The 22,176-nt window shown below is 55.7% G+C and overlaps 9 protein-coding genes across 9 annotated transcripts; 5 read left to right on the top strand and 4 right to left on the bottom strand.

Moving 5' to 3' along the window:
* Window positions 1-1,051: 1,051 nt before the first annotated feature.
* Window positions 1,052-2,875, bottom strand: PG985_012158 (uncharacterized protein; the record flags this gene model as incomplete). The annotated part of the gene is made up of 4 exons (XM_066831925.1): window positions 1,052-1,873; window positions 1,952-2,528; window positions 2,595-2,618; window positions 2,682-2,875. The coding sequence occupies 4 exons, from the start codon at window positions 2,873-2,875 to the stop codon at window positions 1,052-1,054; spliced, it is 1,617 nt and encodes a 538-aa protein (XP_066679975.1).
* A 1,385-nt stretch (window positions 2,876-4,260) lies between these two features.
* PG985_012157 (uncharacterized protein) lies at window positions 4,261-5,535 on the bottom strand (the record flags this gene model as incomplete). Its single annotated transcript, XM_066831924.1, has 4 exons — window positions 4,261-4,594; window positions 4,647-4,789; window positions 4,851-5,089; window positions 5,283-5,535. 4 exons carry the CDS (start codon window positions 5,533-5,535, stop codon window positions 4,261-4,263), a joined length of 969 nt encoding a protein of 322 aa, XP_066679974.1.
* A 1,515-nt stretch (window positions 5,536-7,050) lies between these two features.
* On the top strand, window positions 7,051-8,614 carry PG985_012156 (uncharacterized protein; the record flags this gene model as incomplete). The annotated part of the gene is made up of 2 exons (XM_066831923.1): window positions 7,051-7,155; window positions 7,220-8,614. The coding sequence occupies 2 exons, from the start codon at window positions 7,051-7,053 to the stop codon at window positions 8,612-8,614; spliced, it is 1,500 nt and encodes a 499-aa protein (XP_066679973.1).
* Window positions 8,615-10,536: 1,922 nt separating this feature from the next.
* On the top strand, window positions 10,537-11,943 carry PG985_012155 (uncharacterized protein; the record flags this gene model as incomplete). The annotated part of the gene is made up of 2 exons (XM_066831922.1): window positions 10,537-11,184; window positions 11,407-11,943. 2 exons carry the CDS (start codon window positions 10,537-10,539, stop codon window positions 11,941-11,943), a joined length of 1,185 nt encoding a protein of 394 aa, XP_066679972.1.
* Window positions 11,944-12,350: 407 nt separating this feature from the next.
* On the bottom strand, window positions 12,351-14,277 carry PG985_012154 (uncharacterized protein; the record flags this gene model as incomplete). Its single annotated transcript, XM_066831921.1, has 4 exons — window positions 12,351-13,263; window positions 13,331-13,477; window positions 13,540-13,874; window positions 14,008-14,277. 4 exons carry the CDS (start codon window positions 14,275-14,277, stop codon window positions 12,351-12,353), a joined length of 1,665 nt encoding a protein of 554 aa, XP_066679971.1.
* A 1,346-nt stretch (window positions 14,278-15,623) lies between these two features.
* On the top strand, window positions 15,624-17,571 carry PG985_012153 (uncharacterized protein; the record flags this gene model as incomplete). The annotated part of the gene is made up of 3 exons (XM_066831920.1): window positions 15,624-15,763; window positions 15,856-16,081; window positions 16,147-17,571. 3 exons carry the CDS (start codon window positions 15,624-15,626, stop codon window positions 17,569-17,571), a joined length of 1,791 nt encoding a protein of 596 aa, XP_066679970.1.
* An 801-nt stretch (window positions 17,572-18,372) lies between these two features.
* On the top strand, window positions 18,373-19,268 carry PG985_012152 (methyltransferase domain-containing protein; the record flags this gene model as incomplete). The annotated part of the gene is made up of 2 exons (XM_066831919.1): window positions 18,373-19,115; window positions 19,247-19,268. 2 exons carry the CDS (start codon window positions 18,373-18,375, stop codon window positions 19,266-19,268), a joined length of 765 nt encoding a protein of 254 aa, XP_066679969.1.
* A 545-nt stretch (window positions 19,269-19,813) lies between these two features.
* PG985_012151 (ATP12 ATPase family protein) lies at window positions 19,814-20,989 on the top strand (the record flags this gene model as incomplete). Its single annotated transcript, XM_066831918.1, has 1 exon — window positions 19,814-20,989. One exon carries the CDS (start codon window positions 19,814-19,816, stop codon window positions 20,987-20,989), a length of 1,176 nt encoding a protein of 391 aa, XP_066679968.1.
* A 317-nt stretch (window positions 20,990-21,306) lies between these two features.
* Window positions 21,307-21,969, bottom strand: PG985_012150 (uncharacterized protein; the record flags this gene model as incomplete). Its single annotated transcript, XM_066831917.1, has 2 exons — window positions 21,307-21,573; window positions 21,640-21,969. The coding sequence occupies 2 exons, from the start codon at window positions 21,967-21,969 to the stop codon at window positions 21,307-21,309; spliced, it is 597 nt and encodes a 198-aa protein (XP_066679967.1).
* Between the last annotated feature and the right edge of the window lie 207 nt (window positions 21,970-22,176).

Genomic DNA, 22,176 nt, shown 5'->3' with positions numbered 1-22,176 from the left:
GAGAGGAAGAGAGGCGCACCACGCAAAACACCAACAAACCAATGGAATATACAGCGTGGCATTACCTCGTCGGGGCCAGTTTTTTGTTTGTACTTTTAGCTTCTACCCGCCACAAGTTCCAACCGCGCCTATGATACAGCGAACTGCGCGGCGCCCGGGGATGGGAATTTCGATTCAGACTTTTTTAGCGAGGGGATGAGAGAGGAGGCAGGCTTTCCTGGCTTACCCAGCGGGAGTGCAATAATACATTTCAGCGCAAGACTACTTTTCTTTGGTTCTCCCCCCTTTCGGGTTGGCATTATGGTGAAACGTCATGACGATATTTTGATATGTACTCCCATACACGGTTCCAAAATTAGCATTCGGCTTGCCACATGGCGAGAGAGCAAGGAGGACTGCAAACACGACGCCCGAAGAGTACCAAGATGCAGCAAGATGGCAAGGCGACGGATCCGGGCTCACTGCCAGATTGCTGCATCCCTTCAGCGTTTAAATGTCCTGCACCCACCCGCCAGGGGTCAAGAGTCTGCCGTCAATATCCTGTCCTGAGGCGGCTGCTGCTGCGCACTGCTGCTGCGCAACCTATACCCGCAATGGCATACCTAGTCCCGCAAAGGTCTAGACTTCTCTATCATTGGAATTCAGGCATACAATTATCGAGCTCTGTCCGGCCGTTACTCAAGCCCCTAGAAGTATTATTGTAGGCCGGCAACTCCGGCCCCCATTCTGAGATGCACAGTTCATAGTAGCTAAGCGGTGTACGATCAAGTGACTGGCCTATTCTGGCGGCTTAACTTCTCTATCTTCTATTTCAAAGCCGACCTGAGTCTGGTTTTCTTCTCCAGATTGAATGCACGGGCTATAAGGTAGCGTCCTCCTGTATGATGTCCCCATGGTAAGTCAACGCAGAGCATTTGAAACTGGTTGTAGTAGGCCGAGTCGATCGCCTGCACAACGGTCCCAACCTCCTCGAGTCAGTCCCGTCCAACGTTTCGAGGAGACCGGACCTGGTTAACCATTGGCTTCTTCTTCCCCCCTCTTGCTCCCTTCTTTAGATCTCGATGATGGGACCTTTGTAGCTCCTCCGAGCCCATAGGAAATAGTATAGGGTGCTGAACAGCAGAACCACCACCGTCACCAGCACGGCCCAGTTCATGTTCTCCGGTGTGACCTCGCGGTACGTCGGCCAGAAGCTGAAGAAGAGGACGAAGACGATGTAGACGCAGGTCAGGATGTTGTTGGCGACGCCGAGCGCGCCCGGAATCCGCCAGGGGCCCCACGTCAGGCGCTTGCCGATGGTGTTGTGCACGTCGCCGCGGTCGTCGTCGTCCGCGTGCGAGGCTAACCGGATGTGGCCGGGCGAGAGCCGGCGGTACAGCAGCAGCGACGCGGCCATGAGGTAGGAGCCCAGCAGGCCCGCGATCGAGACGGAGATGACGCCGTTGAAGGCGGTGGCGTCGCCGATATTGATGAGCGCCAGGACCGCCGCGATGACGGCCGCTGTGAGGACTGCGTTGCGCGGAATGCCGGTCCGCGGGCTGGTCTTCTTCAAGAACCGCCAACCGGGAATGGCCCGGTCTCGGGCGAAGGCCCAGTAGATCCGCGAGGTAGACGCCAACGCGCCCGTGGTCGCCACAAATATCATGGTGACAATGACTGCGGATAGAGCCACTGCGCCGGCCGTCGAATTTATGGCGTTGCGGAAGATGGGCATGTAGGGATAATGCGGGTCCTCGGCGAAGGCGGCGTCAACATCGCCCATGCAGAACAGAGTGGCGATCAGCATGGCGAAGCCCAGCGTGCCGTTAATAAGGATCGTAGCTACCAAGGACCAGGGCACGACTGTGGAGGCATGATGAACTTCCTCCGATAGCTGGGGCGAGAGAGTCAGTGGTGAGGGGGAGGCTCATACTTATCAAAGATGGACTTGTGGATTGGCGCTGGCACTTACATGGATAGCGGCATCGCCTCCCACAAAGGCGAATACATTGCCCATGATGCCAATGCAGAACGACAGCCCCTGAGTTTCCCATCCGCCCATATTGGTAAAGGAGTCAAACACATCGTTCGCATTTGCGTGTTCGCTAAGAAACGCCAGTGGGAAGATGACACCAAAGAAGCCGAGAATATGGATGATGAACGAGAGGCTCTCGAACTTGGCGAAGAGGGTCGTAAAGGCCACGTTGATTATGGAGATGAGGGTCAAGACAGCCCACAGGATCAAGGTGCTGTGCCACGTCTGGGCGCTCTCTCGGTACTCGGGATGGGTCAAGCTGACGATGCTCTGGATTTGGGTGCCGGCCAACAGACCCGCCGAAGCGAGGGCAGCCTGCCACCCTATCAGAGCCAGCCACCCGGTGATGTATCCAAAGGACTTTTGGTACGCGGGCGGTGCCAGCATGCAAACCCAATGATATTGGCCGCCCGACGTTGGTGCCATGGAAGCCATCTCGGCCAGGGTGGCCACGAGGGACAGTTGACCTAGCCATACTAGGATATAGCCATAGATGATTCCCGAAGGACCACCACTAATTAATTGGTCCCGTGTAAGAGACGTCGTTCGAGGGTTTGTTAGAAATTGGGCCTCGACTTACTTCTCTAGCCCCGAGACGAACACACTGCCCACTCGTTGGTTAACCCAGATCACGGAGCGGTAGTTGGTCCAGGAGAATCAAACGTACAAGAGAGTTGCCTCCCAGGTGATGAGAACAGTACAGCTGAAGCCGAGCACTGTCATGAGATTGAAGCTGCGTCTAAGAATGGGGTTCTTGCCAATCTTCCTCAACGCAGAATCGTCGTGGGCATTCGAAGGGGGAGCAAGCGGGTCGATAGGCCCCAGCTCCTCCACGGTGTTAGGTGAGTCCTTGGTCTCCATCGTTCCGTCGGGACGTAGATAGGGGGATGATCGTCTGAGAAGCTGAGAGCTCTATCGCAAGACGGTTGAGTGTGATCCGATATGTAAGTGGAACGATATCGAAGAATACAAGATTGGTAGTCGACGATCCAGTAGTAGGTAGGGGGGTTTGGGGCCCAAAGTAGCATCTATGCCTCCTACACATTCGAGCTCAGCAGGTGCAACAGTAGGATCTGAGAGCAGGGAGGCTGGGAGGAAGTCGGGCCAGTAGACAATCTCCGCCTAGGAGCTGAGACGGACGGCTGCAACCCATGGCTGCAAGGATATACTAAGGGAGGGTGGTGAGATTATAGGCGAAGTACCTGGGAGCAGCCAATAACGAGCATAGCAGGCTTTGGTCTGGACACCTTGAACCGCGCATCCCTTTCCCACCGGAGCGAGATTATACCGGCATGTAAAACGACGATGATCCCCCCTTCCAACCGAAACCACATCGTGGTCCGCAACAACTGGAAATGCCTGGTCGGGCGTTGTTAGAAGTTGAGACAGCTTTCCAGAGCGGACAGAGGGACTGCTGGCGCGGTTGATACACCGCGTTGAAAACACGGTGTGGCCCGGGTAGTAGCGAGGATGCGGGATCCGTCAAGGGTCCTGCATCTTGCAGCAGTTGGTTGTCGGGTGCGGTTGATGCAAGGTGTAAGCACTATACCCCGGCTGCAAAGGGAGACTACAAAATTAGAAAAGTTGAGTGATCTACCACTAAAACTGCCTGCGTAGGAGAGATGTCCGAGCTTTGCCAGCAGCTATAGTAGTATGAAGTACATCAGATACCTACATACCCTATTATTCGGGCCATTGAAGAAGAGTTGGCAGTTGGGGTTATTTGGGGTACCGTGGGGGGCTGTTGCGTAACCCACCAGACGTATGTATCTCGCCGCGGAACAATCTACACTGAAACGGCATGATTGCCATTTTGGCTAAATATCGATTTCTGCAAGCGCTCCTATTGGTCTCGCAACGTCCATGTGCTTGCCGTCCTACTTGTACCTAAAGTAAGTAGGTAGGCGCATTCTTTGATTGGGCAGCTACGTGAGAGCGGGCGTCGGTCCTTCCCGTCTTTAGTTTCTTCTGCTGGCAAAAGCAATGCCTGCTTCGGTTGAGAAGCCAGAGCGATTGCCACCGCCAAGACCCTTATGAGAGCCAGCCGCTGTGAGGGACAGGCACCAAGGTATTTTTATCACGTAGATGTTGGTTCAGATCAAGGACTCGGCTTTGCAAATCGATTGGATTATCCACCATAACATAGCGCGGATGCTGTCTTCGCAGGTACCGGGCGATGTTTTGGTAACACCCCATACCATAGTACAAAAATAGTGAATTAGGAAGGATTTGAGGGGAAATGAGAATCATGAAGTCGAAGCCCTATTCGAATGGCAGTAGTCAGAAGGTGCGGTCGTGAGTTCCCTCAATGCGAGCCTCCTTTCTGTCGTGCCCCTGCTGCTAGCGGTATCTCCATCGTCAATCTGGACCACATTGTCTGGCTCAATGCTTTCCATAAACGGTCTTAGATACGGCACGCAGGCAGTCACCACGCTGATGCATGCCATTATCTGATTGCAGACCGTCGGTAACCAAAGGTCGTATGTTAAGTTCTGGCTTGGGTACGAGCTTCTGAACACGAGAAGCTGGACCACTGCTGGTATTACCACTCTATCATCGTTGGTCGTCAGTCCCAGTGCTCTGCATCGAGAGGCGCTTGTGAGGACTATCATTATAGTAGGATCGCACTTACAATAATCTTGTTGAGAATATCGCCTGAAGAGTAAATCGTCTTCGGCGTGAGACTTGAATTCTGCGGAACACGAGAGCATACACCAGCACATAGCCGACCTCGGTTACGATGTTTAGAGACGCGGCGTAAGTCCACCACGATCGCTACTGCTGTCAGTCACGGCGTCCAACATGCTCGGGGATGGTTTGTACGGCATGCACTCACCCGGTCTATACAGTTATGGCTCTGTATGTAATCCCATGGCTTTGGAAGACGGCATTGAAAGAGGCCAATGACGGCCGCAGACACAAGCCAGAGACCAACGATAAAACTCAGTCCCTGGTCAACCCGATATTCAATGTCCTTGTTGGGGCTCAGTTGGCGGACGAAGGCTGAGAGGGACCATTTGATCAAGGCCAAGGAAAGCAGTAATAAGGGTGTGCCTGCATAGTCTGCCTTGAGTACTGTGGTTTAGTCTCTTACTGGCATTCAATTCTCATTACAAAAGAAACGAAGAAGGATAAGAAAACAGCATAAACCTGAAGTATTTACCTGTAAAGCCCCATCGACTGTTTCATCCGAAAGGGAGTCTTGGGACTTCCCCAAACCTCTCGACGCGGATATGGAAACGGCCACAGCCTGTCCAATTAGGGAAACCTTGTATGCTGGTGAGCAAAACCTCTTCGTGGATATCGTGGGTAGAGAGGAGCAAGCGTATGAGGAAGCAAGAAAAGATAGAGCCCACCTCTGCCCCTAGCATGAGCTTGTCGTCCCATTCCATCGCTCTGCGGAGGAAATACTTGGTCACTATTCGAGCGCAGATGCTGAAGAACCCCGCCAGAAGCAGGAACCATGTCAGGGCTTGGATGAGTGGGCTCCTGTCGTCGGCTGCGTCAGCGGTTGCAGCCATGCTGGCGCCACGGGAATGGGGGCCGGCTTGGAGCAAATATGTAAGGAAGTAAGTATGAAATCGCCCTTGAGCGCCGCGGCCCTAACGATGCACTTGCGGTTTCGATCAGATATAGGTATGCTTCGATCTCACTTCTGGACGCAGAGCAAGACGCCGCCTGCGAGAGTTATCATATTCGGACACATGTTTTCGCCATAAGGACGCGAAAGAAAAAGTCTGGAGCTCAACGCGACATTGACAGGTTACATGTGCGATGCCTCGGTCATCGTGTTGGGATATGAGCCGTCATGCACGCATCAGCCTTGGCTGTGCTTACGCCGAGAGGTGTTACCCTGCGCCTTCCGTCTGGGACAATCGCAGGATCGGGGTTGGTGGCCAGCAAGACGTGTTTCTGCATTGCATTTTGCTTATCTGCACACCCGAACGCGGGTCCCGGAAAAGTGCATCGGTACCCAGATCTTGGCTCGTTCCTTGACGGATGCCTGCACGACTCTTTTCGTTGGGCGGGTCACTTCGGATGCGAGGGTAGGGCTGCTGCCCTCCTGCTCCTGCCCTAGATACGAGATGCGTGCCGTGTCTTAGGATGTGATGCAATGCAACACGGCTGGAGGCCTGCTAGTTGTATCGGTACTCCAGGTGCTTGCGTGGGTACAGAGGCGGGCAATTGCAGCGTGGGCAATTGGGGATGGAGAAACGATGTTTCCACACCTTTGAGAGAGATGATTTCCATCCTTCGCTAATTGGCTTCCTACTCATCATGATGTGCCTGACTAGTATCAAGCCCATCAGACGTCTAAATAACCATGTTGCGGTAGCGGGCCGTATCTCTAGTGTCGATAGAAAGGTAAAAGAAGGTTGCTCTACACATGTCTGACGACTCTTGGTCGGGGCTGATTGGTTCGGGCCGTTAGTATCTTATCCCCGTCTGATCGACCCCTGACACCCTCAACTCAGTGATGCCACTGGCCAGACTAGAAAAAAGGTTTACTTCAGGGCGGCTGCTCTACCGATATGATTTGCTGATTTTTCTAAATTGCGATCGCTGTAGTTGTGAACCTGTGCAACCTTGAAGGATTGACCCCTTTGTAGGGCAAGCAATGAGCTCGGTGAACTGGAACAGGAAAACTCCGCCTCTTCTCACAAGCCAACTGCAGTCATCCCTTGCTTGATCCAGATACACGAAACCGCCGAAATGGCTGACCGATCTCTTCTCTGCAGGAATTGCGATACTAACGGGCAGTACTGATGGTCGGTTGATTGGCTTGTTGCAACGCGTACCATGTTTGCTTCCCCAGGAGGTGTCAGCGATATCGCCGACCCAGCCTCATGATCAGCAGAACCTGTAGGGCAACAGCCTTGGGAGTTCCATGGTGCGCGCCTTTTCGGTGATCTTTCGCCCATATGAAAACAAAGTGTGCCAGGGAGATGTGGTAGACTGTTGAAGAAAAGACCATTTGTTTCACTAATCGTCCGCCCTTCTCAAGCCCTGTTATATTTTCCCGGCTTGATGTCACCATGAAAAAGTCAGGAGACGGCCCTGAGACCAAAGATTGTGTCTGTGTCGAAGATGATCGCTGCGATCCCGAAAGAATGGACCAAGGTAACCCTACAAATACGACGGTATGTCGCAATGTTTCTGATTCCCCAGGGGGGAAAAGAACACAGAAGCTAATGGTCAAGGTAGAATACCCTGCCAAGCCCAAGAGAGTGGTTCTTCTCTCGAAAGTGCGCCGCAACCTTCATTCTGTCCGCCTTCGCCTTCCTCCAGCCCCTCGCCGAGACCGGCATCGCCCCCGCCAGGGACCAAATCTCTCGCGACCTCCACATCCGGCACGACTACCAGTGGACGCTGGTCAACTCGCTGATCCTGGCGGGGCTCGGGCTGTCGTCTATCGTGCTCGCGCCGCTGTCCGAGGTGTTAGGCCGGAAGCCCGTCCTCCTCGGCGGCTGCCTCTTCTTCACCGTTTGGAACACGGCCTGCGGCGGCGCCGGGACTCTGGCGCAAATGCTGGTCCTGCGGCTCTTCTCGGGCTTCGGCGCCTCGGTCGGCGACTCGGTTGCGGGCGGCGTCATCAGCGACCTGTGGCCGGCGGAGCGGCGCGGGCGGGCCTTTGCCGTCTTCATGATCGCTCCCCTTTTGGGCACGGCCCTGGACCCGATTTGCGGGGCGTTCCTGACCGAGGGGGCGGATTGGAGATGGCTGTTTTGGATGACCTCGTTCGCGTCGGTCGCGACGATTGCCGTGGCTTTCTTCTTCTTTCAGGAGACGCTGGAAGACGTGGTCCAGCGGAAGAGTCTCCAAGATGGCATGGAGGAGAAATTGGACGGAAAGAGCAAGCAGAAATTCCAAGCCACAGTTACCAATCTGTTGACCGTCTTGGGCCCGAACCTACAGCGCCTGTTTCGTATGATGGGGACCCAGACTATAATCCAGGTCATAGGCGCGTACATGGCCCTATTATACGGGATCCTCTGGCTGTTCCTGTTCATCTACCCCCAAATCTGGAAAGAGCAGTATGAGCAGGAAATCCGCACGGCAAGCCTCAATTACTTGTCGTTTGCGCTGGGGCTGGTGGCGGGCGTGAACATTGCCGGTCATCTGAGTGACTGTATCTATGCTCGCCTCAAAGCCCGAAATCACGGTTTTGGCCGCCCGGAGTTCCGTATCCCGACGATGTTGATCGGCACGATCCTGGCCCCGGCCGGCCTTCTCTGCTGGGGCTGGTCGGGCGAGGCTAAGCTGCACTGGATCGTGCCGAACATTGGAAGTTTTGTATTCGCCGTAGGCACCTATGTGTCTTCGGCGTGTGTATTGGTCTACATTATTGACACATACACCAAATACGCCGCGTCGGCCACCTCGACGAATCTCATCTTGAGGAGCCTCACTGCTGCCGTCTTCCCCCTATTTGCTCCTTACATGTTCAACAGCTTTGGCTTTGGCATTGGGGCCACCATTCTGGCTGCCGGATTTCTTGTTATCGGGGTTGCCGCAATGTGCATTCTGTGGTTCTTTGGGGAGAAGCTGAGACCGCGAAGCTCTTATCGTGCTGCTATTGTCGATGAGGGCAGCACATAGCTTGTGATTTAGCCCCCTTTTTTAAACTTGCTGGGTGGCCTAGCGTGAAATTGGGCGCTGCTAAGGGGTTATGGAAACGCATTTCGACTCTCAAACCTAAGACTTTGCAGACATATATGTGACATATAAGAAGTCATGTAATGTGCCTCAGCCTGGTGATTGTGAGATGAGTTTCCGTGAACATACAATTTAACCCTGGAAGACCACATGGTTCAGACGCCTGAGGGAGTTTTATTGGCAAATGTTCTGAGATACTGCCTTGTATCTCGTCACTGTAGTCGAACTGGGTTTGGGCTTCCCAGTCGCCACACTCATACCACAGTCCCAAACGGACGCGAGCCAACTGCGGATGAACCGCCACCCTCCAGTGCCACCGAAGACTCTGGCCGACGAAAAGACCAAACGTATCGGCGTTATCTCTTCGTAAAAACCCGGCTCCGTCACCCGTATGCCGGACGCGTCACCGCCGTACCCATGACCAGGTAGTGTGTTTCTTACCTTACGGCATCCGTTGCGCTGGCTTGCATACTTACTTAGTGAGGGAGCGACGCAGAGGCAGGTCGTCTCTGTCGATGGAGAGAACTCTATCCATAGACGGGCTTCGTGGAGACATTGCATCATCACGTTGAGTGGCCCAATCATCTTCAGCAGCCAAAGCAGTGTTCAGGTTGGTGAGGTTTCGCCCCTGTCGCGTTGCCCCGTTGTGATAAGACCCGACAAGCGTACAGTGGTGCTGCTGATCGGAGGGACTTTGTAATGATGGGCGAACGGATTGCTACGCGGCACCCTCCAACAAGCCTCCCTCTCCCCACCTCCAGCTCAAGGCGAGACATCTGCATTCGGGTTTAACAACCACATGGTTGAGAAGCTCTATTGATGTTCGTTTTGACGTGTAGTGGGCTGGCATTTAGGAGGCACCAATTCTATTCAGATGCAGGAGAAGGCTGGGGTCTCGGTGAAGGCCTACTGCACGTGTTGCAGGTTTTCCGGCCAAGTCCATTTCTTTTAGCAGGGCGTAGCAGTACTTCTGCGCTGCAGGCCGAAAATAGCGGTGGAGATGCCGATCCCTCCACACCACCTGTTTTCTTTGGCAATCTGGGGTGATGTGGGGGTGCAGTCGGCGGGCCCCATAAGGGAGGGCGAAGGGGGAGTGGTGCCTACCAGGGTGCCTACCCTCTTTAGTGCGTTCTTGCAGCTGCGATCCGACCTTGGGGTAGTATCAAGAGCATTCTGCAAGAGCAAGCCAGCACTTTCGGAACAGAGAGCCGTAGCAAGGTCTTCGACGGGAATGGGACGACGCGACGGGTCGGGCATGCAGGATCTGCGCAAATTGTAGCAGAACGCAGGATTTTGGACCGACGGCGATCGGGTTCTGGACGGGTCAGAAGACGGGTGAGCAGAGCTATTCCAAACATGCAAGGGCGGGACGATCCTTGACGCCGCCCGGGCTTGTCTGCCCATCGAGCCATCTTACTCTTCGGTACCCCTAGTACCTGCTACTGGAACTGGACACCCAGTTATCTCTTGCGTCTACCGTCCCATGCCATGATATGATTATCGACAATTTGTGACGCTCCTTGTGAGGTTTTAGGTCAATTTAGGAAGGAACGACACATCATCAGGAAGCAGATTAGAAAGTAGATGTCATCCTACAGAACCCCCCACCTTCCTCCCGCCCCATGAAATCAGATGCTTCTGTGTTTAACATGGCTGAGCTTTGAATTGCTCTTTGCGAAGTAAGGGCGAGCTCAAGTGACGATGTCGGACCAAACCTCTTCTTCCCGAGCCTTGATAATAAGAGGCTCTCCATTTTCCTCCTTTTCCCAACTTCTGTCCATTTTCTATTCTCCCTCTCCTCTCAATAACCGTGTCACTCAAACCCAGAACCATCCTCATAGCATCGCGTTGCCCGGCTTGAAATCATGGCAGCAAAACAGTCGACTCACGATATCCTGACCCGCCTGCGATCCCTCGACGCAAAATGGCTTCGGGTCTACTGGATCGACGCCACCGCCAGCTCCAAATGCCGTCTCATCCCGATGAAGCGTCTTTATAAAACGCTGGAAAGCGGCAAGCCTCTGACCATATCCATCCTCCAGGGTGCCCTCGGCATGTTGCCCTGCGACATGTTGGCCCCCGGGTTTTCGGCAACCCACACATACAATCTACACCCAGATTGGTCGAGCTTGAAGCGAGGCCCGGTTAAAGACCATGCCAGCTGCTACGGCGAGTTCAGACAGATCAACGGGTCCGACTGCGTTCTCTGCCCGCGCCGGCTCCTCCGTAAGACCTTGGAGCAGGCCGCCGCCTCGGGCCTCGACTTCCTCATCGGCTTTGAGATCGAGTTCGTGGCGCTCGAAAAGCTGCCTCGCGGTACGGTCGAGAACGGATCCAAATACCGTACCATCTCCCACGACGGCCATGCCTGGTCCACGTCCCGCGCTCTCGCCGAGTGGGGTCGTGATGACTCCATTGTCTCCGCTCTCGATGAGATGGTCGACCTCCTGGACGCCGCCGACATTCCCGTCGAGCAGCTCCACGCCGAGAGCATCCCGGGCCAGTTCGAGATCGTGCTCCCCCTCTCCTGCCCCTGCAGGCCTGCGACACCCTCCTGCACGCGCGTCAGATCATTGAGTCGACTGCAGCGCGCCACGGCTTCCGCGTGACGCTGCACCCCAAGCCATCCCCCGGACTGCCCGGTAGCGCATCCCACGCTCACATGTCCGTCATCAAAAACAATAACCGCCGCCACCATACCTCCGCGCCGCCCTCGCACCACATTGACGAGGTAGAGGGGGAAGGTATACGAGAGCTTCTACGCCGGCATCCTGTCGCACCTGCCGGCCATCGCGGCCTTCACGTACGCGAACCCCGCGAGCTACGAGCGCGCCGTCGACAGCTTCTGGGCGGGCGGGCGCTGGGTCGCCTGGGGCACGCAGAACCGCGAGACGCCGCTCCGGAAGTGCGAGGGGGCCCACTGGGAGTTCAAGGCGCTCGACGGGCTGGCGAACCCGTACGTGGCCGTCGCGGCGCTCCTGGCGGCCGGCTGCGAGGGCATCGCGCGCAAGACGTCCCTGGAGACGTGGAAGGACTGCGAGCCGGACCCGGCGCGCCTCGAGCCCGATCAGCGTGCCGCGCTCGGCATCACGCGGGAGCTGCCGAAGGACCTGAACCAGGCGCTGGAGTTCCTCGCGGCGGACTCGACGCTCGAGGGGCTGGTGGGGCGCGAGTTCGTGCAGAGTTATGTCGATGTCAAGAGAGCGGAGCTGGCGTTCCTAATGCCGATGGCGGACGACGAGCGCCGGCAGTGGCTCGTGGAGAGATACTAGACTAGGCCCATCGGCGACTATGGGGTGTAAGTGGGGGCTATCGGGCAACGAAGTGGATGACGGGGACGGTTTACGCTACTTTAGTCTAGACTTTCAGCTACATCTCAGGTGTGCGTGGAGACTTGACCACGCCCCGTCTCCATTGGCTCCGAGCTGTATCTTCAACAGCCCGAGGGGTGGATGCCAAGCACAGCTGTTCAGTCAGCTGATGCTAAAATAGTCGAGATAGAGATGGTTCAATATGCAGAAACAATTGGCCAAGTAAAAGAGTAGTATCTTTACAGATTATTAGCATGGCTAAGGAGTGTGTGTACGCCATCTTCATTGGCCCCTTCCCGCCACGCCTTCTTCGTTGGTCTCATTATTCATTGGAGAATTATCGCTTTCAGCTCTTATGCATTTACCTCTTAGTCCTCCTCAAACGCATCAGCAGCACCCGCAGCCGCACCCTGGTGGCGTCTCTTTCGTCTCTTCTGCGTGGGCGTCGCCACCGCCGACCCGCCCAACCTGCTCCGACACGTGACGCTCGTCACCGTCTTCTTGATCTTGGGGGCCGAGAAGTCCCAGGTGCCCGGCGCGCTGGTGGACGCCGTCATGACCAGGTTCGAGACGGTGACGCCGTTTTGCACGTAGTCCAGCGCCATGGCCACCTGGTTGGCGTTGGTGTTGCTCGAGGTGCACTTCACGGTCAGGGTGCCCCCACCGGTGCTGGTCCAGTCCGCCTGTCTGATTGCGACTGTGTCCTTGGGTGGCGGTGGTGCTGTAGTGGTGGTGGTGGCAGGGGCCGTTGTCGTGGTGGTGGTGGGGGACTTGGAGGGACAGGAGGCCACGTCGAACACTTTGACGTTGCTCTGCGGGAACGGGTCCAAGGGGCCCCAGATGTTGCCGTCGGCGTCGCGGCCCAGCCCGTTGGTCAGGTGCCCGAAGCCCGAGAAGTCGTGGGCCACGGGGGCGTTGCCGGGGTTCGTCAGCTCGGGCTGGATCCACTCGGTTACCGGTTGTATATACTGGCCCGCCGTGATGTTGTTCTTGGTCAGCTTGGTGGGCGAGCTGGTCACGATGCGGTACTCGCGCGTGTAGCGGTCGCCCGAGCTGGCGCGCAGCCGCTGGTCGAATTTGTTGCGCGGCTGCGTCGCGTCGACGGTGGCCGTCAGCACGTTGCGGTAGGTCGGCTCGCCGGTGCACACGTCGATGTCGATGGCGGCGATGCTGACGGGCGAGCCCGCGGCGTCCGAGGTGTAGCCTACGAACTTGGTCTGGCCGGTTTCGGCGTTGGGGTCTGTGGTGAAGACGCCAATGAGGGCATCTTCCATGCGAATACTAGACACGGGTCGTTGTTAGCGGTGGCTCAAGCTGATAGTTGGCTATATGCGGTGGGCTGATTTACTAAGTCGGCGAACCACCAGTTGTGATCTGGATGTTAGATGCGACAATGCTGTAGCATACGATGTGACCAGCTGAGTTGCGGTAACCGCTATACTCGATCCAGTCGCCGACGACAAAGGGCGCCATTACCAATGGGTCTGGTGCACGACTATTGGCTAAGTCAGTCAATATACTCACGGTAAGCAGAGGTTAAATGTGCAGCTGTCTTACAGCGTTCCCTGTCTGCTATTGGTTCCCGTAATCACGGGCCGGTTGGAAGCGGGACATAGCGGGTCGTTGGCGCTGCGAGGCACACACATCGGGAAGCCCGAGAACGACGAGATGCTGGGGTTCTGGTCATCTGCCGTCATGAAGGGGGACTCGGTGTAGCCGCTCGAGTAGACGGCATTGGGGTCGTTGATGCGGATAGTGGGTCCATTGGCGATCTTCATGGTTCCGTCGAAGTTCACCTGGCTGATGAACCCCGAACTGCCCTGGGTGAAGAGCGACGAAACGGAGACCTGCGCGGCGATGGGCCCGCCGCCGTTGACGACGTTCCCAACGACCTGATGATATGTGTTAGTGAAGGTAGACTCGAGGTTCTGTACGTCCCGGCTACGAAAATCAGGGGTAATTTGTTCTTTGCTGCTAAATTGCCAAGTGCGGAAAGGGTATATGAGGTGGTGTGCTTTGACTAACCGATACTTCGAAACCGGGGAACTTCCCATCTTTCCACGCACTGACAAAGTCTTTCCAGGGGACCCAGGATGCTGGAAAGCCGACCTGTAGGTTCTTTGGGACTGTGACGGTGAAGCCGTTCACACTGATAGAGCCGCCAGAGTTGAAGAGGGTGTCGTCGGCTGTCGTGGCGCTGTCGATGGTTCCATCGAGGTCAAAGCCGACATCTTGGGCCAGAACCCCGAGGACAAGAAGAAATAAAGCCCACCAGAGGGTGATGCCTGTACGCATGATGGAGGGACGGGAACGGGCAACTATACTATGTGTTATTACAGGTTTTGGGCTGAGTGTGTGCGGCAGTCAACCTCGTCAATGTGCAAATCTCAGGTGTGTTACTCCATAGTACCACCCTGTTAGACGACATGAGGACTTATGTAGAAAACTCCGCATGGTGTTATTTCCACCCTTCAGGTGAGGAGACGCCGCTCTCTGCAGATCATTGTGGCCACCGAGCCCGGGACGTTTGTTTGCGGAACGCTGGGCCAGCATGTTGAGGAGGAGGATCATGATGTGATGATGCCCTCCAAGTGTCGTTCATCAGCTCCTCCAACGCCGGTTTTGGTCGATTCAGGGCCTGGAACTTTCCTTTTCCTCTCTCCTTCAAGCTCGAGTCCTAGTTGCGTTCGTATTCGACGTCACGCGGTCCCTTGCATATTGCTGCGCTGTCCGCCCCAGGGCAGTAGCTTAGTAAATGTTTGCGTTGGGGCTATCGATGCGTGGCGCACTTTAGTCGCCTATTGCCACGACTGAGAACTGGAGGAGAGGACAGCGCCAGTAAAAGACCCCCCCAGGCGCCAACGTAAGGAAGCCTATGAAAAACCTCGAAACGGGGCGTTAGCAGTAGCGAATGAGTTCAACCGCCTCCCGGGTCTCAGCCCCTAGACCCCGGTAGCTGAGGGTTTAGACTAGCCTCCATCGACAGCCGCATTAGCAGGCGCCCAATGATCTTGGCACAGCTCCCCCAAACAAACCTTGTTTTGGGGCTGGACGTTATTTTTAAAAAGCTCCTTGAGGCTTTCGGCGACCCAGATCGTCGGAAGTAGGCCAAGCCGGGAGGGGGGGGGCAAACTGTCTGATGGTGAGTCAGGCATCCGGCACCAATTCTTTCTTTCTTCAGCCCATCGAAGCTATACGAACCGTCTAGGAATCAATCTTGGGATCTAGGGTGCTTTCTTGCATAGGGGGGAAAGTGGACCGATTCTATACTAAGAAACATCCACAATGCTTATTCCATCTCGCTTATCTCGTCGAGTCGAGGCCGGAAGAGAACGCCAAGGGAAACGTGATTGGGCAGGCAAGCAATAGTCCGCCTCGATCGTAGCTGAACAATACATCGTAGAGGGGAGCTGGACGCGTCTTGGCTGGTCTCGACCAAAGGAATCAATACATCGGAGGCCCTTCATGATGCCATAATGACCCAGACGGAACGGGATGTCGACGTCGCTGGCTGTGTATAAGTAGGAAGATGCCTGGACAAGTTTGTGAAGCAGAATCGAAGTGAAAATCATCAGCCAACTCTTCCTCGCCTCTTTACCCCTCCTGCTCTCTCCTCCCCTGCCTGTAAAATTTCTTTTGATATGGCATTCTCAACCCTCGTCCGTCTGACGGCCGCACTCTCGGTGCTTGGCACAACGTTGGCCAAGGACTGGGAAAGCCCGGAGTATAAGTGGCTATACCAATTTCCCCTGCCGATACCACAGACCAAGGCTGTCAGCAGGTAAGAGACGCTTCCTTATTCTTTTCCTTGGACGGATGGTTATCCCAGCTATAAAGCCAAGGTAACTGACGGAATGACTTGCATGCATACAGAACTGTCCCGCACCCATCCACCGGAAAGGACATCAACTATTATGAGGTCGAGATCAAGGAGTTGAAGCAGCAGGTCTACCCAGATAGAGGGCCAGCTACCCTCGTCGGGTACGACGGATTGTCGCCCGGCCCAACGTTCCAGATGCAACGGGGTACCGAGGCCGTTGTCCGGTTCATCAACAAATCCAAGAACCCAAACTCGGTGCATCTTCACGGCTCCTACTCTGTATGTATACCGCGACCCTCTCCATAGTCAAAGACTCGACTAACATATGGGGTGCGACTCGATAGCGTGCGCCATTCGACGGCTGGGCCGAGGACGTGACTAAGCCTGGGGAGTACAAGGACTACTACTACCCCAACGGCCAAAACGCCCGCACGCTGTGGTACCATGACCACGCGATCGATATCACCGCCGTCAACGCCTACTACGGCCAGGCGGGCGTGTATGTGTTGCACGACGCCGAGGAGACGGCGCTGAACCTGCCGAGCGGGCAGTATGACGTGCCGCTGGTGCTTTCTTCCAAGCAGTACAACAGCGACGGATCGCTCTACAGCCCAGCGAGCGAGACGACGTCGCTCTACGGTGACGTAATCCACGTCAACGGCCAGCCGTGGCCGTACTTCAAGGTCGAGCCGCGCAAGTACCGCTTCCGTTTCCTCGACGCGTCCATCTCGCGCACGTTCCAGCTCTACTTCGAGAGCGACAAGAAGCTGGGCGAAAGACAGGAGTTCAACGTCATCGCCTCGGACGCGGGCCTGCTCAGCGCACCCCAGAAGGTCACGGACCTGTACATCTCCATGGCCGAACGCTACGAGGTGGTCGTGGACTTCTCCAAGTTCAAGGGCGAGAACGTGACGCTGCGCAACAGCCGCAAGATCGGCGCCGACATCGATTACCTACACACGGACAAGGTCATGAAGTTTGTCGTCGGCAAGGACAGCGTGGAAGACAAATCGGACCTGCCCAGCTCGCTGCGCATCATCCCCTATCCCAAGGACCGCACCACCATCGACCACGAGTTTTTGTTCGAGCGCAAGAATGGCGGCTGGCGCATTAACGGAGTTAGCTTTGCCGACACCGCTAACCGGGTCCTGGCAAAACCCCCTCGGGGCAAGGTCGAGACCTGGAAGCTGATCAACGGCGGTGGCGGCTGGAGCCACCCGATCCACATCCATCTGGTTGACTTCAAAGTGGTGAGCCGCAAGAACGGTCGCAACGCCGTCATGCCGTACGAGGCCGCGGGTCTGAAGGACGTGGTGTGGCTGGGCCCCAATGAGGAGGTGGTGGTCGAGGCCAACTATGCGCCGTGGGACGGCCTGTACATGTTTCACTGCCACAACCTAATCCATGAGGACCACGAGATGATGGCCGCGTTCAACGTCTCGTTCCTTGCCGACCTGGGCTACAACGAGACACACTACCTCGACCCCATGGACCCCGAGTACCGCTCGAAGACCATCAAGCCCGAGGCGTTTACCGACGACGCCATCCAGAGTCGCATTCAATTCATGGCGTCCTTCCAGACCTACGCAAACAAGGACGAAACCGAAGCCGCGCTTGATGCGTACTGGGCTACGAAGGGTGGTCAAGCCATAGCAGCACCTACAGCCACAAAAGGTTCGTCACCGACGAAGACTACAACGACTGTTGCTGCAACGACCACTTCTGGAAAGCGGGGAAGAGGAAGACGGAGTCGGGTCGCGCAGGAATAGGATCCTTGCCGGTAGTTATTCTGAGTGACAACTAATGAGCTGTACATAATTTGGGCGTATATGATTAATGAATTCTTGTTTTGTGGCGTTGGGGGTGCTTTTTCGGTTTCCTAGTGGTATATATTAGCTTCTATATTACACGATATATTGATAATGTATTATTCCTTTGCGTAACATGCTCCAGTCCTGACTGGCAGGGTGCGATTTGCAGACCATGGACCCGGGAGTTTGGGTATTGGCCAGATTTTGGTGCGTCCTTGTCAAATCAGATCCAGACTCGTTATGCAACGTTCACTGAGTGATGAGGGGTTGGGGGGGAGTTGTCCCTAAGAAGTCGCATACTCATGTAATTTGTTGAATTTCCGACTGCTCTCTTGTCCTCCGCTTACTCTCCAGATTAGTACATTGGTTAGTCCACCGTCATGTCGTCGTAAGTGGTATACCTACTATAGACCGTTGCTTCAATCTCCCTCGCTGATACTTATGAGCCTGAAGTGGACTTAGTATCTCAGATCCGGTCTCCGTCGAGTACCAGGGGCGTACCTTCCAAGGGTATAGGGATGGGAGTAAGTCTGGCCCTCGTATAGGTATGCTATGATGTATGAGCTCACGAACGTCAGAGTACATTCTACCGAATGACGAGGTAGGTTATGCCACCGTGACCTTCATATACCAACATAAGCTAAAAAAAGGCTCCAGGACGAGCAAGTTCGACTTGGTAAGATAGGCCTAGCTTAAACTGCGACGGTAGAACGGGCAAACTAATCCGCAGATTTCATACACGCCCTCTGGCTCTTATTGATGAAGGGTGCTCTGTCGTGGGCCCCCCTCTCTCGTGCGCCAGCCCGAGTGCTCGATCTTGGAACAGGCACCGGCATCTGGGCCAACCAATTTGCAGAGAAACACCCAGAGGCCGAGGTCATCGGGATAGATCTGAGCCTGATCCAGCCACCCGCAGACCGGATCCCATCGAATTGCAAGTTCATCCGCAAAGATGCCGACGAGCCATGGAACTTTGGCAGCGCCAGTGAAGTGACCATGTTTGATCTCATCCACTTGCGAAACATGGCTACCAGCTTTGACGATCCCAAAGCCATCGTGGGAAAAGTGTTCCAGAGCCTGGCCCCGGGAGGCTGGGTCGAGTACCAGGAATGGGCTCCGTCGGGTCTACTCGGGGCCGACGACAGTATGGACGAACGGCTGCGTCATTCAGCCATGATGCGATTCCAAGAGATTGTCGCAGAGGGCGCCGCCCGGATCGGGCGCGACGTTAAACTTGTCCCCCGTCTTAAGGAGTGGTTCGCTGAGGCAGGATTCGTCGATGTGGTGGAGAGACGGATCTTGTGCCCCAACAACCCATGGCCCTCGAGTCCGGAAGACAAGTTGATTGGGAAATATGCGCAGAGGAGTGCGCTTGATGGTATGGAGGCGGCATCGGTGAAGATCTGTCCTATTGCAGGAATGACGGCGGAGCAACCCAAAGAGCTGATGGGCAAGGCTCGCAAAGAAATGATGGACGAGACTTTGCGGGCTTACTACCCTATGTGAGTTGTTCTAAGCTCGTCCTCTACCGCGACCATGTGCGGGTTTGCTAACTGACTGAACTGTACTAGGTATGTGGTATATGGAAGAAAACCAGGTGATGCAATCCGAGAGAAGGCTAGCGGCTGAGAAGGGATGCTACCGCCGAGGTCTGATAAACTGGTGCGTCGAGGCTGTTAGATATTCTTGTTATGCGTTCAATATGTGTCATTGTCCTTGTTGATGGTCATGTCAGTCCATCTCACGTAGTGGGTATTTGCTATGGTCCATAATGAAACTGTCGTTCTAATACAGGCGTATTGTGGCGTTCTTGCGCAGAAATATTGTGATGCTGGGTTCGTGTCATATACCAATTCAGAATATGATAGTCAAGATATAATCCGTATATAAATCCGAAGGTAACTATTCCCTGGAAACAGTGAGATATTGTCGATGTTATTTGCGAGTCCTAAAACAGGAAAGTATGACCCGTACTCGATGTAAGACACAGTGAGCTTGGGCCCGCTTATTTGCAGGTACGGAGGAGTAGACCCCAGATCTATGCCCCGTCGGTGACGCTAAAATCCAATTGACGGGCAAGCTTGGTAGAAGAAAACATGGGATGCAAAAGTCGAGCTCCGCCAACCCAGCTTCGACACTTTCGCAACTGCATATAACTCCGGCTACCCGACCAGAGAAGAAAGAAGTACAAGGCGACAACATGAGGCCGTCGGCAAATACCGCGCTGCGTATGGCGTCTGGACGGATGTTGTTCCCGACAACCCCACTACCGCCAGCGCCGACCAAGACCACGACGACGATTCTGTCCCTGCGGCAAATCCACCACACGCCCGCCGCGCCGGCGACCGTCTCCCCCATCCACGGCAGCGGCCCCCCGCCCGACCCTCCGAACCCCCTCGCCGACAGCACGGCCCAGCGCTTCGCGCGCCGCAAGCGCCAGATCGAGCTCCTGCGCCAGGCCTCAGACATCCGCAAGCAGCAGGAGTCGTCGAAAAAGAGCAAGCAGCCGGGCCAGGCGGACCGGCCGAAGCCGCGGCGCTTCTGGAAGGACGTCAACGTGAAAGAGGTCGACGGCGCCCTCGAGGTGCACCTCGACACCCGGGCGCTGCGCCACCCCACCACCAAGGCCGTCATCCGGCTGCCGCTCAGCAAGCCGATGCTGGCCGGCGCCCTGGCCCTCGAGTGGGACCTGCTGACGTCGGTGCAGCAGGCGACGCGGCAGCACCTGATCCCGCTGACGAGCCTGGTGTGCCGGGCCCTCGACATCGCCGAGGACGACGAGGCTTCCCACACGGGCGCGGCCGAGAGCCTGCGCGCGGGCATCGCTAAGACCGTCATGAGGTACCTCGACACCGACACGCTGCTCTGCTTCGCGCCGCCGCCCGCAAGCTACGACGTCATCCCGGGCAAGGAGTCGCTGCGCGAGTCACAGCAGCGCGTCTACCAGGAGATCGTGGGGTACCTGACGAGCCGGGTCTGGCCGGGCGTGGAGATCGAGCCCGTGCTCGACGGCGACTCCCTCTTCCCCAAGAGCCACAGCGAGGCCACGCGGGCCATCGTCGAGGGCTGGATCACGGGCCTCAGCGCGTGGGAGCTCGCGGGCCTGGAGAGGGGCGTGCTGGCCGGCAAGGGCCTGCTGGGCGCCGTCAGGTTGGTCGTCGAGTGGAGTGAGGACCCCGCCGGCATGAGTTTTGGTGATGCGAGCAAGAAGTTTGGTGTCGAGGAGGCCGCCTTGGCAGCCAGCTTGGAGGTCGATTGGCAGATCGGCAACTGGGGCGAGGTGGAGGATACCCATGATGTCGAGAAGGAGGATCTGAGACGTCAACTCGGCAGTGTTATCCTGCTCGTTTCTGGCACCGGACATAAGTCAAGCTAAGCATCCCCAGCAATCTCATTGCCTGTGTGTATCACAGTGTATAACCAAAATATCGTATGTAACGCAATGCACGCATGTACAAAAGAGCCAGTCATATCAATAGAAGAGGCATAAGCATAGGGGATCCCGGTGGGAGTTCTTGAGAGTTCAGTGGTCTAACGCAAATGCTAATGGCTGTCGTCTTGTTGCCCACGACTACCAAGAGACAGGCGATGTATTTTCCTCCAAAGAATACCAGCATGTCGCAGTCAGGTTCTCCAGACTGCCTTGCTTTCCAGCCCCAACAACCATGGTTGCGAATCTCATGCCGGTCAGGTCTATTTGTTCGTGAAGATAGCCCAGTCGACCGTGGACTTCTCCCCTGACGGGTTCCAGCACTTGAACCTGCCCTCCCACTGCATCTGAGTCCGGTCGCCGTTCTTGGCCATGCTGTTGTAGACCTCGGTGGCGATGTCGTGGGTGCCAACCTTCGCACCCCACATGTTCTTCGTCTTGGTCCCAAAGACACAGGTGTTGTGGAACATCATGCGGCACCAGTCGCCGTTGTCCGGATAATCCGAGACGGCATGTGCCTGGAAGTAGCCCTAAACAAACACGCTGGCTTAGTTTCCACGCACCGACAGATATATCTTGGGATCATCTGTGCTTACCTGGTTATCGGGAAGAGACTCGACGTCAGCGATCCACTTGCAGTCGTTCACCTCGGGCGAGCTAAGCGTTGTCTTGTCCGTGTAGAATTGGCTGTCGTCGCACTCGTCATTCTCACTGCCAGGGTGCCAATCAAGTCGCTTCTCGTGGACGGAAGAGGAAGACTCGGTAGTGGCATTGGCCGTTGAGACAAAAGTGATGCCGGCAGGGAGCTCAATGGTCTTGATGGTGCCATCAAGCAGGGTGAGGTTACGGTAGGCCACAGGTGCCGGAACGGGTCCGGCGAGGACAGCAACTGCCAAGGAAAGGAACAACGTGATGAAGAACATCATGTTGAGTGTTGCGTGTAGGGCTTTTGCAGGCACGATGCAAGATGTAGTGCTTGGCGTGTGGTGGGAGGTTGGTTTGCCTTGAAGGTGTAGACAGTGAGGATCAGTGTTAATGATTTCCAATGAACAACTGAAAAACGTGAAGGAGTTGGCAGAGTTCTAGCAAGTGGGCTCGAGCGAAGGGTTTATAACTTCTCTCGAAGAATGGAA

The sequence above is a fragment of the Apiospora marii genome (assembly GCF_038362585.1).
Source record: "Apiospora marii strain CBS 49790 chromosome Unknown utg000009l_segment0_segment0, whole genome shotgun sequence".
NCBI lineage: Eukaryota > Fungi > Ascomycota > Sordariomycetes > Amphisphaeriales > Apiosporaceae > Apiospora > Apiospora marii.
This window is presented reverse-complemented; position numbering and strand designations above follow the sequence as displayed.